The sequence below is a fragment of the Meleagris gallopavo genome, chromosome 12 (genome assembly GCF_000146605.3).
Source record: "Meleagris gallopavo isolate NT-WF06-2002-E0010 breed Aviagen turkey brand Nicholas breeding stock chromosome 12, Turkey_5.1, whole genome shotgun sequence".
Lineage (NCBI taxonomy): Eukaryota > Metazoa > Chordata > Aves > Galliformes > Phasianidae > Meleagris > Meleagris gallopavo.
This window is the reverse complement of record NC_015022.2, coordinates 13,348,058-13,364,703: the sequence shown is the minus strand read 5'-3', so window position 1 is coordinate 13,364,703 and position 16,646 is coordinate 13,348,058. Positions and strand designations below refer to the sequence as shown.

General features: G+C 42.2%; 1 protein-coding gene across 2 annotated transcripts in view; it reads left to right on the top strand.

Annotated features, from left to right (window-relative positions):
* Positions 1-16,646, top strand: part of AKAP13 (A-kinase anchoring protein 13) — a 172,430-nt gene that overhangs the window by 27,582 nt on the left and 128,202 nt on the right. For both annotated transcript variants that reach the window (XM_031555334.1, XM_031555333.1), the window contains exon 3: positions 3,438-3,482. In XM_031555334.1, the coding sequence (XP_031411194.1) occupies positions 3,450-3,482 (33 nt within the window). In that variant the 5' untranslated portion in view covers positions 3,438-3,449. The remainder of the gene's footprint in view (positions 1-3,437; positions 3,483-16,646) is intronic.

Genomic DNA, 16,646 nt, shown 5'->3' with positions numbered 1-16,646 from the left:
TTTCCAGGTATTTTTCTTGTTTGTCAAGATCAAGCATCCAACAGTCACACTGTCACCTTACCTCACTGCTGCTGCTATGAACTTCTCTTGCAAACAAACAAAAATCCCATACCAGCTCAGCCATGTGTTTGAACTCCTGGGCATCCCCTTTTCTTTCATGAGCAGTGTCAGTATTTTCACTTCCTTAGGTATGAAGCCTTCTTTTGGCCTCTGCAGCTTGTGACACTGTCTTTCAACCAAACTCAACTCTCCCACAAGATGAGGTTATGCTATGGGAGTTTGGAACCAGCCCATCCTTCCTTTCCTGACCTGCATGTGTTCTTTTCTATTTCTCTCTGCTCAGCTGCTGCCAGGCATCTGCCAGGAAGGGGATGAAGCAATGCAACATGCATTTCTGTAGGGAGGCAGAGGTCAAGAGTATGCAAGGCCACATGATTACTTGAATAACAAAAATCCAAATGCTATGTTGATAGGATACCCTTCTGCTGTTGCTGTTTTGTACATATCTTGGATACCATCAGTGCAGTCAGACTTCTTATACTAGCTTCTACCAAAGATCTTGAAAGGAAAGTTCATAATATTGTTTGTTTTGTCTGCTCTGTTAAAGTGATCTGATTTTTAAACAACAGCAACAACAAAACTTAATGGAGCCTGAGTGCAGGGTTTGCACAGTGGAACCCAGAAGAAAAATGACTTGATGGTATTGGGCATGATATGCAGTGTAACAGCTTCTTAATTTGGATAAATCTGACGGTAGGTACTATGATGGAGTGCAGGAGCTACAGTTTCTGCTGCGTATGAAGGCGTGAGGAGCGTTAGCAGTAGGTGGCAGGATGGCATTTTGCACAAAACTTGTGAAAGCAGGGGAGGGGGGCTCTTAGTGGCTCAGTCCTACGGCATGGCAGCCCAAACACCAAGCACGGGGTGACAGGGCCCCTCCATGGCTTAGCTGGAAGGGGGTAGGCTAAAGCTGTCAGTAGAAAAAGGTGAATGAAGGTTTGGCTTCGTACCCGATTCCTTCTGTCGGCAGCTCTCCTGCTTCTCAAACCCGCACCGGGGATGGGACAGTAAGTCAGAACACTGAATCCTGCTGCTGTTTTAACAGTGCACTGGGGTCAGGCGGACGCTTCCTGCCTGGTTGGTGAGGCTTTGGGTTGGGCTTTTTTGAAAGTGTTGACTTGATGGCTGGGTATAGCCAACAGGAGCAGGATGGGGAGGTAGCAATGGCAGTCCTGTATCTGTAGGGCAGGTTGGCCCCTTCCCCGTAGCTTTGTCCCAGCAAAGCAAATAGCTAGGGTGAAGATGAGGTGCAAGCTTCCTGAGAGTATGCTTGCTTTTTTGGCTTTGTGGGTAACTGTAGATGTAACTTGATTGCAAATCACAGATGTTATTTTGTGTGGTGACAACAGTGACAGTAACGTACCTGTGAACCTTGATGTGGAAGAGGTAAAGCTGTTAGCTAATGAAGGGGAAAGGATGACTTCAAGTGTGTTAGAATAACTTCCTTTCCTCGGAGCTGACTTTTGAGAAGCTAAAATTACTGATGAGAGTTTAGTAAAACTAATTATTTGGGAATAGAGAGGAACTCGAGGAGTAGAATTTGTGTCTCGGGCAGATACAGACCTGTCATGTTCTGTTCTCCTGAATGTTTCATATGACATTCTCTAACTTGTATCTTAGGCCAATTGTAATATAGCCAGTGTGGAGGTATGGCTGAATTTCAGGGATAAAGAGTAATCCTGGAAGTTTTCATGAATGCAAAAATGTAGACACATTGACTTTGAAGGTATATCACACAGCATCTTTTATCAGCAAAAAGAGAAGTAGTTCATGTACTTGTCATGACTTGAAAAGAAATGGTGAGAAAACAATGCTTTGTCTTAACTCCCTTTAAACATTCTCATCTGAGACAGAACTGTTTTGCTTCTCTGCAGCAATATATTTTTTTAAGTCATATCCAAGTGCTACCAGATTGCTGAGCCAGAATGCGGGACTTAATTTTGCATCAGGAGGGAATTGCTCTGTTGCAGTGAGACTTTGTAAAAATTCAAATGTGGGATGGGCTTAGAGGGAGTTTGTCCAACTCTGGTTTAATCTCTGTAAGGTACAATAACAGCTCTCAGCTGGATTTTGCTTCGGTTCCCCTGTTCAAGATGTCTGTGTTCAGGTAGGTCGTGAGGCAGATTGACAAGGCTTGCATGGTTTGCACTTCTGTTGGTTTTGGTTTTTTTTTAATTATCTTTTAGTATTTTTTCCTATTTTTTTTTTCTATTTTTTGCTTTTCTTTGTGAGAGCTCAGTAGGACTGGCACGGCAGGAGAATATCATATGGAGGATTGCTTGCAGAGCTGCTTTTGGAGCTTACCAGCCCAAACACAGCTTGTGTTCCTTGTCCCCTGTTTTCACCAGCAAGCAATGCTTTGTAAATCCAAAGAGGTAGGGAAAACTATCAAGTGTAACCATTTTGAGGCATTCTTGCTGGTGGGAGGGACTCTTGAGGTTGAAAATAACAATGAATTGAATAAATCTAGAAGCTATTTTGGGGCGTTCATCTGTCTGTGGTGTGGGACCTTCTGCGGCGGGATGGTGTTGGGCTGAGCAGCTCGGCAGGTAACTCAGCCATTGAGAAAAACCAGTGCAAAAGCACTTTGCAGTATAAGCAGAGCGTGTGAGGGAGCACTAAAAGCTGGAATCAGCTATGAGAACTTCAACTGTTTTTGGATTTCTGTCTCACTAAAGGCAAACTGGGGGTTTTAGAAGGGAACAAAGTATGAACAAGATCCTGTGTGGGTTGTTTCTTTGTAGAGAGGCAGAGTGATGTTTCATCTCCTTTTGAAAAGGGGTTAAAGTACTTGCTGTGCAGACTGCAGTGCTGCAGACATGAGCAGTGACAGAGATTGAATTTTTAATTATTTTGCATGCCTTCATCTCAGGAGCTTGGATTGCTTTATACATGTGTTAAACAAACTTGCAGCTTTTGCTTGTGCTGTTTGCCGCTGCAGTGGAGAAATGGGAAAGCGTGTGAAAGTGGGGGAAATAAATGGACAGATGTGTTGTGAAGGACTGATCACTGTCATAAAGGTTGCTAGGAGGAGGGGTGGATTTAGGGGTGTGTGAATGGGAAGCCAGTTTCACTTGGAACATCAGAAGAGCCAACATGGCCAGTGGTACTGATGGGAAGCAAACAGTGATTTGCTCAGCAAATTGTTTTAGAATTGCCTTTGCTTAATAACTGCATAAATGAAAAAATAGCAGATCCTTGTTGACCTGAAAGAAGGAAAATACAGACAATAGTTGTTTTTACTTAACTTTCTATTAGAAGCAGTAATGTAAGAGTGCTAGTACCACGTTGGAAATGTAACATCGTGCAGCTTATGGAGAAGTACTTAACATTTTATGGAAAACAGTCCTAAATTTGTCTTTTCTTTTTTGTTTCAGTGTTCTGAGGTCATGAAACTTAATCCACAGCAAGCTCCATTATATGTGAGTAAAAAGTTTCAACAGTTCTTTCCTCTCCTCCTATTCCTGTAAAATGCTTCTCACCACCAATGATGGAGATTCTGCTCATTTCCTCCCTGATCTCTAAAGACATTGCTTGTGTTCACTCAGTTGTACTCCCAGTAAACAGTGATAACCCTCAGGTGAGTTTACTGAGTCCCTCTGACTTCCAAGGACTCAGTTTGAAGGCGGTTTTGTGGCACATGGTAATGCTGATGTCACGTAGCCTGCGCAGTGCAGGAGCCCCCTGCTTTTTGGTTCCTCACTTGGTGTGTTGAGAGGTTGTAAGAAGGGATTACTGGAGTGGAGAATAGAGCATCCAATGCACAGCTCACTCTGATAATGTATTTCTGCTCAGGGTTTTAAATGTGGCAGGGAGCGTCTGGAAGCAGTTGGGGCTGGGCTGGCAGGCTCCTGCAGCAGGGCATGGATTATGTCACCTCCTGCAAGCTCATAGCCTCACTGGCTGCGTTAATAGGGAACAAGCTTCCTTTTGCTCTTGAATAGCAGCTTTGTTGCAGAATACGGGGACTGTCAAATTAGACCCAAATTTGTGGGCGTGGATGCATGTGTGACACTTGTGCCAAAGCTGCCAGCCAAGGCTGTAACCATTTACTTTCTGCATTGCTGTGCACACAGCAGCATGGGCTGCTAAGCTGTCCTGGGTTTGTATGCTGCAAGAATGGAAAGCTGGGAGGAAAAATTGCTTACTAATGTAGTTCTATGGGGTAGGAATAGGAAACTCTCACATCGGGTGCATGAGCTGTACCTTGGAAAGCATTGTTTGTGGTAAATAGTGAACTTGCTGACCTTTAATTTCATGGAATTTTTCAACTTTTGTGTATGCTTCGTTACCACCTGGAAGTTGTGTGCATTAGAATTCATTCTGTCCTTACTGTGCTAAGTATGGTGCTGAGAGCAAGATGAACACCACTTAGAATGATTCGACTAGAGCAAAACAGCCTTCCTGGAGTAGAATGCCATGTTGTGTTTTATTATGGAGCTCAGATCAGACTGAAGTCTGTTAAAACACAAACATGCTGAACAGAGTGACTTTGAATAAACTTTTATTTAAACTTTGGGTTTGTTTAAAACAAAACAAAACAAAAAACAGACTTATGTATAAATATGTTCTGCAGATGCTACAGTAAACATGTTTGAATGGCAGAAAGCAGGATAAAATTATTCTTATGTCTTTTGAGGAGCAGGGTATGCCTTAACTAATTAGGAGGCTTTGTTTTCCCAGTCTTCTGACTTAGTTTACTTTTCCCACCATTTTGTGTAGTTTTGCATTCAACACATACTTCAGTGGCTGATTTAAAAGTCCTCTTCTCCACGTGACAGTGAGGACTTGGCTGAGGTCAAACTTTGCCCAGTGGAAAACAATGATTGTATGGCACTCGGTATTGTTTTTTTCTTTCAGATGGGAATAAGTTCATGGCAACATTATTTCTGCATCAGAGACTCCTTTTTCTCTCCCCTTTATGATCCCATGACCAGGTGTCTATGCAGATCAGATCCCTTTCAAAACAGACAAATCTTGGTGGCTTAAGGAAGAGGAGAAAGCAAAAAGAAACTCATCAACCTTAAAAACTAGATATTTAATCTTCCTATTTCCTTTCAGTGTTGATGTTATGCAAATTTTAAAATTAGTTGCTGTGTTCCTGGAGGTGTGAATTGGCTCAGCTCATCTGAGAACTGTGTGATGGGAGCAGAACATAAAGGAAAATATATTTTCCTGGTATTTTTCTTTATTCAAGGCCTGGCCTGTTAGCAGGTAAATACCAAACCTTGTTCAGAGCAGTGGTAACTCTGCTTTCCTTGCACGGTTTCCTCCTCCAGCTTGTTTTCAGGAAACTGGGAACAGTGTCCAATGAATTTCTCCATAATTAATTACAGCTCTGTGAAATAGATGACTGGAAATGGCAGGCAGTACAAACACATCAGGGAGTCTCTCTACATTTGCCTCCTTTCAGGAATGTTGCTTCCCCCAGGTTTTACCCTTTTGTGCTTGGGGCCTTTGCGGTGCATCCTTTATACATTTTCTCTTTTAAATAAATTGGTTAGATTCAAAATTATTTATTTAATTTGAATCTTGCATGAGTTTCATCCTGAAAGCTCCATGTAAAGCGCTGGCTTTGGCTAGTGCACAGAAATAATACAAAAATGCCTTAGAAAAATCTGACTGTAGCAACTTTACTGATCTACTTTTGAGTGGAGAAACTAAAAAATGATGTCTCCAGATCTATTCCTGGAAGTCTATCAGCTTGTAGCACGTTACTCCCTATCTGATGATTACCAGATTGCCTGGACTTGTAACTTAATAATTACGAAAGACATACTGGGAACTTAAGGTGTTGAATCTACTCGAGACCAGAATTTTGCGGGTGATAGAAAACGTAGAACTTCCACATATGCTCTAATATGGGGATGAGCTTGGTGCTGCTCCTGGTTTGCCAGCAGTGTGGTCACAAGGCAGAGGAGCTCGTGCCAGGAGAGATAAGACAGCTATGCATTCCTTGATATAGCGTAGTGCAAGTTCGGCGCAGTGCGAGACACTTAACGCCAGGGCCAAGCAGCTATCCGAGCTGCATGGCTGTCAGCACTCAGTTGTGTTTAAATACCGTGGTGTCTTTGGCCCAGGGTTGTGTGAATTGAAAATAAAGATGTTCAAGCCTTACCTCCTTTCTAAAGCTGCTTAATAGGGGATGAACCTTAGCTCTGCCTTGCTGCCAGCAGCTGGGTTCTGAAGAGGCAGGGCAGCAGAGCTGGGAAGTCCTTAACAAGGTCTGCTGTGTTCGTGCAGCTGCGATGAAGGATTCAAATCTCTTTGTTAAAGTAGTGGTCCTAAACCTTGTCATACAAACTTGGCTCCAATGCAGCGATAGTTCCTAGAGCTGTAATCTGCACAGTACATAAGGCTGTAGCAAGGACCAGGATTTATTTATCTCCTGGCTTTTTCACTGGTGTGGCTTAAGGTTATGAAAAGGAACTGCTACTTGGCTGGGATCTCTGGTTTTTTGTTGCTGGTGTTCTTCTATTCATGTTTTGGGTTTTTCTGGGTGTTTTATATTTTCCCCTAATACGTATTTGTATTGGTCAGACTTTATGTGGGGCTTTGGTGTGCCTGTGGATATTCTGTGGAAGAGTTGCTCTATGAACGTTTTTAACATATGTGGGTTTCTTCAACAGTACTTTACTGCAGGATTTGCTCATAAGTGCACGTGGCTGAGCAGTCCTGGGACAGTACTCTACTGGGAACATCTCTACTGGTGCTCAGGTACCACGTTAAATCTGAAAGTGGCTTCACCTTTTGTACTTCAGAGCTGTCCCGTTGGTATGGGAACTCTATCAAGCACAAGGGAGTGGATGTAGGACAGTGTTTCAAATCTTGCTTCTGCTCTTTCTGGGGGCTTTGTGCACCCAAAACCCCAAATGAAAGGCTGAGATGCTCCTTATGCTGACAGGGCTCAGGGTGGAGTGGGAAAGTTGCAGAACTCTGGCATTAATGGGAGGCAGGAAGTCGGGAGCTTCAGTTTTGTTTGCTTTCAGTGGATACCTGACATGACTTCTTTCATCTTCACCCTTTTGAATAAGCTGAATATCTCCACAAACATAAGTCAGAATTTCGACTTGAGTACTGTAGGGAAATTCCTAGCTCTTGCTGGTGTATTATTGGAATATTTAATTCATCAAGAGTATGTGGATAGGAAAAAAGGGATCAGCATTGCTCTAAGTAACAGAGGCTTATTTTTAAGTGTTTTTATTCCATTGCAATAAATTAGTGAAGTTCTCTGTTTATAAACTAAGTAGCTTAGATCAATCACTTCACTTAAATGTGACTGAGGCTAAAATTATAGTGAGAGAAAGGAAATAGGAAAGAGCTTTGTAGAAGCAAAGTGGTGATCTTTGTGTAATTGCTATCATTAATTGAGAGTCCAGTGGGGTATCCAGGAGGAGATTTAATTACAAATGGATCAAGGATCACAGGCTATGTCTCTATTTCTAACCAAACAGGTAAATACAGAGTGCACACAAGTAAATGACTGATCAAATCAGTTGCATAGTGTCCCAGTAATCTTAATTCAGAAGAGCCTTCATGGCTTCTGATCTCAGCATTGCTGGCTGCTAGCTCTAGGGTTATTGCAATGTTATTGGTTTTTTTTTTTGTTTTTGTTTTTAAATCCATTCACATTTTCTGCCACTCTGAAATCCGTGTTGTTTTCTAGAAGTAAAACCTGAGAGCAGTACTGGGTATGAAAGTGTCAGTCCAGACTGAGGTGATGTGCAGGGATGAGGTGTGAAGCAGTGTCATCTTCTCTATTACTACCAAGACTTTTACTACCAAGACTACAACTTTAGATCCACCTTTAAGACGGGTGTGTGGGGTTGTTTTTTTTTTGCAATGATAATGATCAGTGGGTGTGAAATGGAAAAGATTAGCAGCTGGGGAAGGATGATGCATCACCGCCTTTTTTTTTTTCCTTTTTGATTAAAAGGAATGAACTTGTTCTAAATCACAGCACTCCTTCTATGCACAGTTTGTCTAAGGTGTGCCTACGTTATTTGGGATGACAAAGCTAAATGTGTCATACCTAGTGAATGTATGGGAGGGCAAGCACTTAATGGGAGCGCCTTTATCAATTGACTTTGGTCTTTAATCAGTCTGTGGACTGAGTCTCTTGTATAAATTGCCACTTATGAGCTGTGTAACCCTCAGAATTTCTCAGAGAGTGTGTTGATAGAGACGAGAGCTCTCAATTCCATGCCAAAATGCCTTGCAACTTTATGAAGTATGAACTTCAAAAGCTTCAGCAAGAATGCACTGACCCTCTCTTAATATAACCTGAGTTTTGGATACAGTAGATCTCTTCTGTTAATGAACTACTGTAAGTTTCCCAGTGTGTTTTGCTTTAATGTAGATGGGAAGAAAAAGATGGTGCTAATAATAGGAATATATTTATTTCACTTACATATCTCACATAGATTGAGTCACCATTGAAGTGCACCTCATACATGTTTTTCCTCAGGAATACAAGTGTGGTAACCTCTGATGTTTGTGTTTTAAGAGGAACCCTTTTTTGAGTAAATAAGGGATTACATGAGAAAAGAAGCACAACACAGAGAGCTTGAGGCTTTAGCAGCAGTGTCTGTTGGGTTGTTATTATGTCTGAGACGGTCTCAGGTATGGCTTGTGCAATATTATCTGCTAAGTAGTTAATTGTCTTTGGATATCTCTACCAAAGACACAAAAGGAAGGATTGAAATACCTTCATAGTCCTAATGCAGTAAACTGTTGCCACAACATCACCAGCTGTGGTCTAGTTACTTTTCTACTAAAGCTGGATTTGTTTACTTAGTGTCCATCAACAGTGACAAAAGCCACTGGGATATTAATATCTGAAATCAGTCCAGCAGAAAAAGTGGAATATGCCTAGCTTGTTTTTGATGTGGGAATTTCTCATGAAAATTACTAAGCAGAATCTTGTCTTACTTTCTCCTGAGGTCCTTAGGCAAGAAGAGGATCAGCCTTGATGTTCCTCTCAGTTCTGCAGTGAGAGGATCTGATAAGCCTCTTGTCTTTTATTTGTTGAGTGCTTGATTTCTTCTTAATGACAAAGTAGTTTTCTGTCTCACCTTCAAAGTGTCTTTGATTTATGAGTGTAAGGCCTCTGAGCGCCCTTTACAAATAAAATATTTGCTTGTGTTCCTTGTGGAAGAACCTGCTTCTTGTTTGGTTTTAAGAACTTTAGCTGGGGCGCCAGATCAAACTTTGTTTTGAGAGCAGTACTTTGACTTTCCTGGTTTTCATTTTGCAGACAAAAGCATATCCTTCCCAGTCCGTGCTTATCCTCCTGTTTTTTTGTTCTTGAGTTTTTGTTATGTAGGTCCTTGATTTGAATTCTTTTCAAATTCTGATGTGTGTCATAAAACAAATGTCACCTCTTCTGCTGAAATGGGCACCCAGCAGTGCTTGGGGTACCTGAGTGCTGGTGGTTTGGCCCAGATGGATTATCACAAAGCTGTTTGCTTGGCTTGCTCCTCTTAGATGAAGCACTATCTGGCTTCTGGGATCTACTCAGTGTAGGATTTCTTGTGAAGTGGTCATCTTATGCGTTTACTTGGGAAAGCTTTGGCTGGACAAGCCAGAAGGGCCATCAGCACTGCCTTCCTTTCTTCCGGATGCACTATGGATTAACTTGCAGCTCAGAGGTCTCTTCTTAGCACTTCATTCCTATTAGCCAAACTAAAAATGATGGTGATTTAGGTTCCAAGTCCTCTTGCTGTAATTCTCTATTTAATCTTTGCTTCTGTGATCTTTTTTAGTGTGTATGAATGTGCTGGTGCATAACAAGTGGGCCAACTTAACATCTGAAGCATTTGCTGTCAGAAGTTCTGCCCTTAATGCAGCATTACATGCGATCTTCAAATAATAAGACTTCCAGAAGAAAGATGCCAGGCCTGGTACAGGGCAAGGGTGGAAAAGTGGATGAGACAATGATCACCTCTCTGGCAGAGTTATCAGATTGGTTCAACCTGTTCCCTGAAACTGAGCCCCACTGCAAGCAGGCAGAAGCAGTCCTTATACTGTCATACTGAGTTTTAATTAAAAACAAACAAACCAACCAACCTGAATTATATCTCTGAGGGTCTAAATTTAAGGTTTTTTTTAGATCTTGCACTAGCTGATGAGCTGGTTGGTATCTGGAATGAAGTTGAGATTGCATCCCAACCCCTGTGCTGCTTCCTCTCCTGATTGATCTCCTTGGTGTTTAAGAGGATGAAAATGCTCTTCCTCTGTGGATTGTACTTATATAGAGAATTTATAAACTTACATTACCTTCAGGACAACCAAACAAATATCCCATCATCAAGATGTGGCTCCCAGCTTTATTTTATGTTACAAAATCCTGACACTTGTTTTGAGAACTGTTAGGCTAAAACCGGTTCTGACAGCAAAGCTATTGGCAGGCTGATTTTAAGGCCTTGAATTGACAAAGGCATGATGATGCCTTTCAAACAAGCTCTCAAATCTGCAAAAAGCCTGTTGGCTCCTGTCCTTCAGAAGGTTGTGCTGCATGCAGTGTGCTTGCAAACACTCATCCCCTGCAATCCCACACTGTTCCTAAATGGAAAATAAACTGAACTGTGATTAATTGCTGTGTGCTGAGATCAATGCAGTGTACTGCCATCAAGTGGCAGCTCTGTTGCAGCACGTTTGCAGAACAGCTGTCTGTAGAGCTTGCCTGCGTTTGCATCTTTGTTTCAAAGGGGTTCTTCTCAGTGTTGCAAAAGTGTCATCTGCAGATTGGTTGTGGCTAAGGGGTGGATAATGGCGGTAGCTGTTTTTGTTCCCCCCCCAAAAAAGGGATGCTACTTCAAGAAGTGCCTCTATCACCACAGTGTAGCTCCAAGTGCTGACTGCAAAATGTTTACAGACTGGAGTCGATACTTTGCAGCTAGCAGGAAAATCAGCAGTCTGGAGCACTCTCTGGTCTGTCTCTCTTCGAGGTGCTTGCAGCACTGTAGAGGATGCTGAAGGATAAGGAAAATGCTGTCCTCGTACCTTTTGAATATTTGTGTTCAAATCGCATTATTAATACTTTTTTCCTATGAGACACATCAAGACTATCTGTGAAAATACTGCAGTGACAGAAGATTGTTTCAAATGATGTGTCATCACGATGTACTTTATCTCCCAGGATCACACGTACTTTATCTTCCAGGAATTGTGACTGTGTTCAGCTCTCTGATGCCAGGAGAATCGCTGGATTTCTTTCTTAGTCACCAAACACACTCAGGCTGTCTGCTATTTCTCCCAGACTCTGTGATTTTTGTTGTTATTGCTATGTGAGTAGTTTGCAGGGAGCTCTATCAGCCCAAGCAGCTGGTAATAAATCGTGTGCTTTGTTTTGCAGTGTAGTAAGGAACAGAATAGAATAGACTTTAGAAAGAGGACAGAACAAGACATTCCTATCAGTTTGGATGTGTTTTTATAGGAAATGGTTGCAGTACTTTCCAGAGGTTCTGAGAAAAACAATAGTAAAATCAGCCCTTGGTGGGGAATATGAGTGATACCTGAGTGGACATCTTGCTATGCAGAAGATTCCCTGTTTTTTGTCTTGTCTTCATGTGATGGCATTGTGTGGAGACTCGCTTAGATGAGAGGTCAATCCCCCAGGGTGTAGTGCATGTGCTCCTCTATGCATGCCTCTTCCCAACACCAGAGCTGTCTGGGGCTTGCTGCAGGCAGGCTGCTCAGACAAATGATGCAGGCCATGGCAACAAGCACACAATGTTTGAAATGAATGACCTGGCCAATGCTAACCCACTCAAATAAATGAAAATAAATCAATGTTTTCTCCACTACACTGCCAATTTCAACCACACAATGTAATTATGTTCCCAGGTATGCTACTCTTATCAGTACAGATCTCTCTCTCAGATTTTATTCTCTAGTATATAACACAAGCATTTCAGTGACACTTTTCTTATCCTTCCTGCATTTCTACTTAGCCTTGTTCTTATATTTTTTTTGTTAATTTTATAATTTCAGAAATGCTCATGGCTGTTTAGTTGCGTGAAGGCTGTTTGTGAAGCACAGCTTCCTGCAGCTGCTGAACAAGAGCTGGTAATGGAAGTGCTCCAGAGCTTGTGGAGCTCTGTGCTAAAGCAATAATGCACCCAGACTGACTATTAACAGCCAGTTCTAGTAACTTCCCTGGCTCTGTGCACCTAAATAATGTGTCATAAAGATGCATCCATGAAGATAAATTATGTTGTCTTCAGCACTAACAAGATCCTCTTACTTTGATGGATTTTCTGTTGGCAGTCTGTAGAGATCTCCTTCAAGCTGCCTGTATTAATGTGTGTGTAATACCTATAATCGTCTCTTGACACTCAATAAAGATTCATCACAGAGCTGATTGATTTAGAGATGCAGACGTGCTCTGTCAAAGGATGTGGGTTGCTAATAATGGGCTTCTTTAAGTGTGTCCAATTCTGTTGGCGTTTGCGTTGCTCGCGCTGGCTCAGAGTAGGAAACCCTCTCCTTGCTGTCCCTGAGCCATTTATCTCTTTGCAAACAAGCCCCGCTGCAGGATTAGACACCTGAACTGGTGTGGGATGTCGTGTAGCTGTGAGGCTGCCTTAATAAATCAGTGTTAATGGTGCTGGCTCTGCAGACAGTCAAGGTCCATGCTGTGTTTTCAGCACAGGTTGCACTCAGGATAGATCCGTATAAGCCAGCTTGCACCTGGAAGCAGCAGTTCCAATAACATCTGTATTTACTGGTAGTTCTCAGCTCCCTCTATCCAATTAGCACTGCATAGCAGACTATTTCTTGGTGCTATATGTATCACAGGTGTCCCTGTTTTCCTACTTATTCCTCTCACCCAAAGAGTCTTAACTAAATGGCCTTTTGACTCTGTATCCATTCTTTGTGCTGCAAAATTTTGGCAAAAATTTGGGCAAAATTTTGAAAGTATTCTTCAAAATACTGTTCTTCTTTCTCACCTTTGTGAGGAGAAAGCATTGGAGAGAAGGAAGTTATTTTGCATATGCAAGTCAGTGCTTCGGTCATGACTTTGTGGCTAATGCTGACAGAGAAGCTGGGCTGGCTCTGTGTGGTGTTAATGAAATGTGGGAAGTGTCACCTGGAGTTCCTGTGTGGGCTGGCAGAAAAACCTGTACCATTATTGTGCTCTTTTGGTGGCCTGTGGGCAAGTAGTTGTGGGCTACCATTGTATTTTCCTAAGGGTAAGAGACCGCATGGCAAAATCTGTCTTTCCCATCAAAGAGGGGCTCAGCCTCCATCATGGTAACCTGAAACTTTTCTCTGGACAAGCCTAATAGTACTGCTGTTAATTCAAGAGCAAAATAAAGTTAGATTTGCAGGTTATAATTTTTTAATTTTTAGTTTTAAACCACTGGAGTTGTTCTTTGTGTCTTCCTTTGTGATTTGTTTCCTTGGAGAAAAAAGAATAAAATCTCTGTCTCGTGCGCCTTTAAGATCAAGGAGTGTGTAGTTGTTCACTGTGAAAAAGGACCCAACCCTACCCTAAGCTTGGCTGTTTGCCATTCTGTTTATTTCTGAAGTCTTTGCCTGGAGGTCTTATCTGCAGGAGGTTGCAACACCCCGGCAGAACGACATCCATCTTCCCTTACGCTGCTGACCCGGGTCACTGCTGTTATCGAGGGGGATATCTCCACGTGAGGAGGGCTTGCTGGAGCTGCTCGTGTTGGGGCAGTTTGCACAGCACTACCTTTGTTTCTGATGGCTGGGGCTCTGCAGAATGGTCAGTGCCGGACATGGATTTTCTCTCGAGTGCTCCCCTGACTTGATGAGGATTGCTAAAATTGAGGGTGTCTGTAAGGACTGCTGTTATCTCATTGTAACACACCTCTGACCTCTTCCAGTCCCTTCTATATACAAGAGTTCAGAGGTTGTAGGATAAATAGCCCCGTCTGCAGAAGGGCTTGGATGCATCAGGAACTGAAGTATCAGCCCTAATTGTGTTCCCAAGAGGGAAGATGCCCTCAGAACAAAGCAAGATGCACTCGTATCACCACACAAAGATGATGCAGCTGGATGTTTCAAAGGTAGAATCTGCCCCAGATTCCACTTATCTGTAATGAGGTGGGGGGTTCAGCATGTGTTTGCACCAAGCCAAGGTAACTCAGCTGGGAGGGATGCTGCAAGTCACTCAGCCAATATGGGGCACTTTGAGGCCGAAGTTTGCCAACAGTAGAAGTTTGCTGTGACTTAGTTTACTGGCAGAGATAAGTGGTAATGGATTATAGAGCATCCATATAGTTGTGTTTTGTTGTGTTTTTTTTTTCTTGTGAGATGATTTTTCCTGTGTTTTTGAAAGTTGTTATGACGTTGCCTTTTCTGTCCTCCAGCTGATTTCAGAGCATTCTACAATTTCAGCTGAGGTGGAAGCTTCTCACCTTTCCCTTTGACTTTGTCTGACTTATTTGTTCTCAGTCCTGAACCATTTCCAAAGAATACATGATGTAATTGAAAAGTCAGCATTTCTTGTAAGAGCTATTTGAATGAAGAGCACTCGATGAGTTTGAACCATTATTCCCATTTCATTGATAGGGAACTCGGAGCACAGGAATGTGAAGGGACTTGTCCCCTACAATTGCAGCCTGATTCTGTGTGTTGTGTTGAGCTGCAGCTGGGGTAAAAGTGAGTTCATCTCCACCTGAGAATTAAAAGATAGAAGTACCAGTGAGTCTAAATTCCTTGGAGGAGAGGAAGAAGCCATAGCTGTGGTTTGCATCTGTCAAGTGAGCAACTCAGGAGCTGTTTGGAGCTTTCCAAAGGGGAAGGAAAAAAGTTCTGTTTCAAAAGCATGTTTCTCCTTTTTTTTTTTTTTTGTTGTCGTAACATAATGCAATAAGCAATGACCCAACAAAAATCTGATTCATGTTATGAACAGTGGAAACAAAACAAAACTTGCTGCATTGGCAGGTTACGCTTACTCATCTAATCCAGAACCTAATCCAGCCTCTAGAATAAAGCATCACCTTGCTGACTTCTACAACAGCTCTGGAGAAGGAAATGTATTGAAGAGAGGTTTCTTTCCTCACCTGTGAATCTCTCAACTTTTTGTTCCATAAAACTGCGTAGGTTTTACCTGCATGAAAAAGCAGCCCAAGATGGCAGTGGTCATCAGCTGTAATTTGGTTTTTCTGCGTAGAACAAAAGTAGCTTTATAGGTTGGCAGTGTTTTCTCACTGAAAGCTAAAGTAAAGCTGGAGTGCTTTGGCTTTGCTATCTAACACATGCTTTGCTTCCATAAGTATTTTTAGAATTTGTGTGGGGGAAGGTCAGAGTGGGTGGTTAATGGGTTAGATAATGTACTTCAAATTTCCAGTGTGATCCAGGAGGAAAAAAAGCTGTTTAGAAATCACATGTTTCACATGCAAAAGTAGACTGTGCTGTTTTGGTTTTTTTTGGTAGAAACTTTAAAATCTGTTAACCCAACACAGTGATAAACTGCAAAGGGGAAGTAGAGAAATGTACAAGGTAGATATTACTTCTTACCTAATAACACAGGTGATCTTGATTCTTCTCAGTTACGGATTATCCGCTCTGCCATCGCTTGCAAATGTTGCTGTGGTTATCTGCAAAGCCTCCTCTGAAGGGAAATCATCCCCCTTTTATAGATGTGGAAGCCAGGTGACATCAGAAGAAATGATTACTGAGAGTTTGCTCATACTTTGTGCGCACAACCCACACGCCTTTATGGCTGTGGCACTTGAAAAACAAACATCTGGAATGGTGTGGCTGTCCCAGGGCCGCAAACAGGTGCCTTGCCACATTCTGGTTTTGCTTCTAGGAGGTACTACCTGCGCTGGGGCCTTTTTGGAGATAATTGCATTTCTAGTGCCTTAAGGAAGCTGACTGCTCAGAGACAAGCTGCACCAGTATCACTTTGGGCTGGGTTGTGGTGGATCGAAGCCCGGGGCCAGGTCTGGTTTTCCCAATGCATGCATCCCCTGAGGAGGCAGCTCGTGCTCCTCCTCCCTTCCGCTTGAGGAAGGGAGTGTATTTTGAGTGCAGAGCAGCATTCATGCTCTTTGCATCATGTTACAGCTATCCAAAAAGCTTTTTCAGAGACCTTCAAATCAAAATGAAGGCGAGGGTGACCTCTTTCATGAATGGACAAAAATGGAATGTTTTCATTTCCAATAGGCTTTAAGCCAAGTAAATATTAGTCAATCCAAACTAGTTTTGAAATTAAATTATTCTTATTTGTTGGAGCATTCCAGGGAATCGCTTTGATCTGTCTGTACTTTCACCAAAGGGATATTGGCAGACTGGCCATCCAGTTCCAGCCATTGAGGATGAAAGAAGGGTTATAATAACCACCTTGTGCGGCAGTGATACTGAACAGATGACTTTTTTGGATAATATTAAATGAATAAAGGTAAACACACTTCAATTAAAATGTTTTTGGAGGCTGAATGCAATAGAGCTGTTGGAAACTCTTCTGTGAGGATCGAAGGAATTTTGGCTGCGTTTGCGACTGATTTTCTTTAGCTCCGAAAGTGTTTGAAAGTGGGAGGCTTGTTCTGTGCACTGTTTCCTCTTCAAATAAATACGTTGTTTCAAAATGGCATTTTAAGATTAAA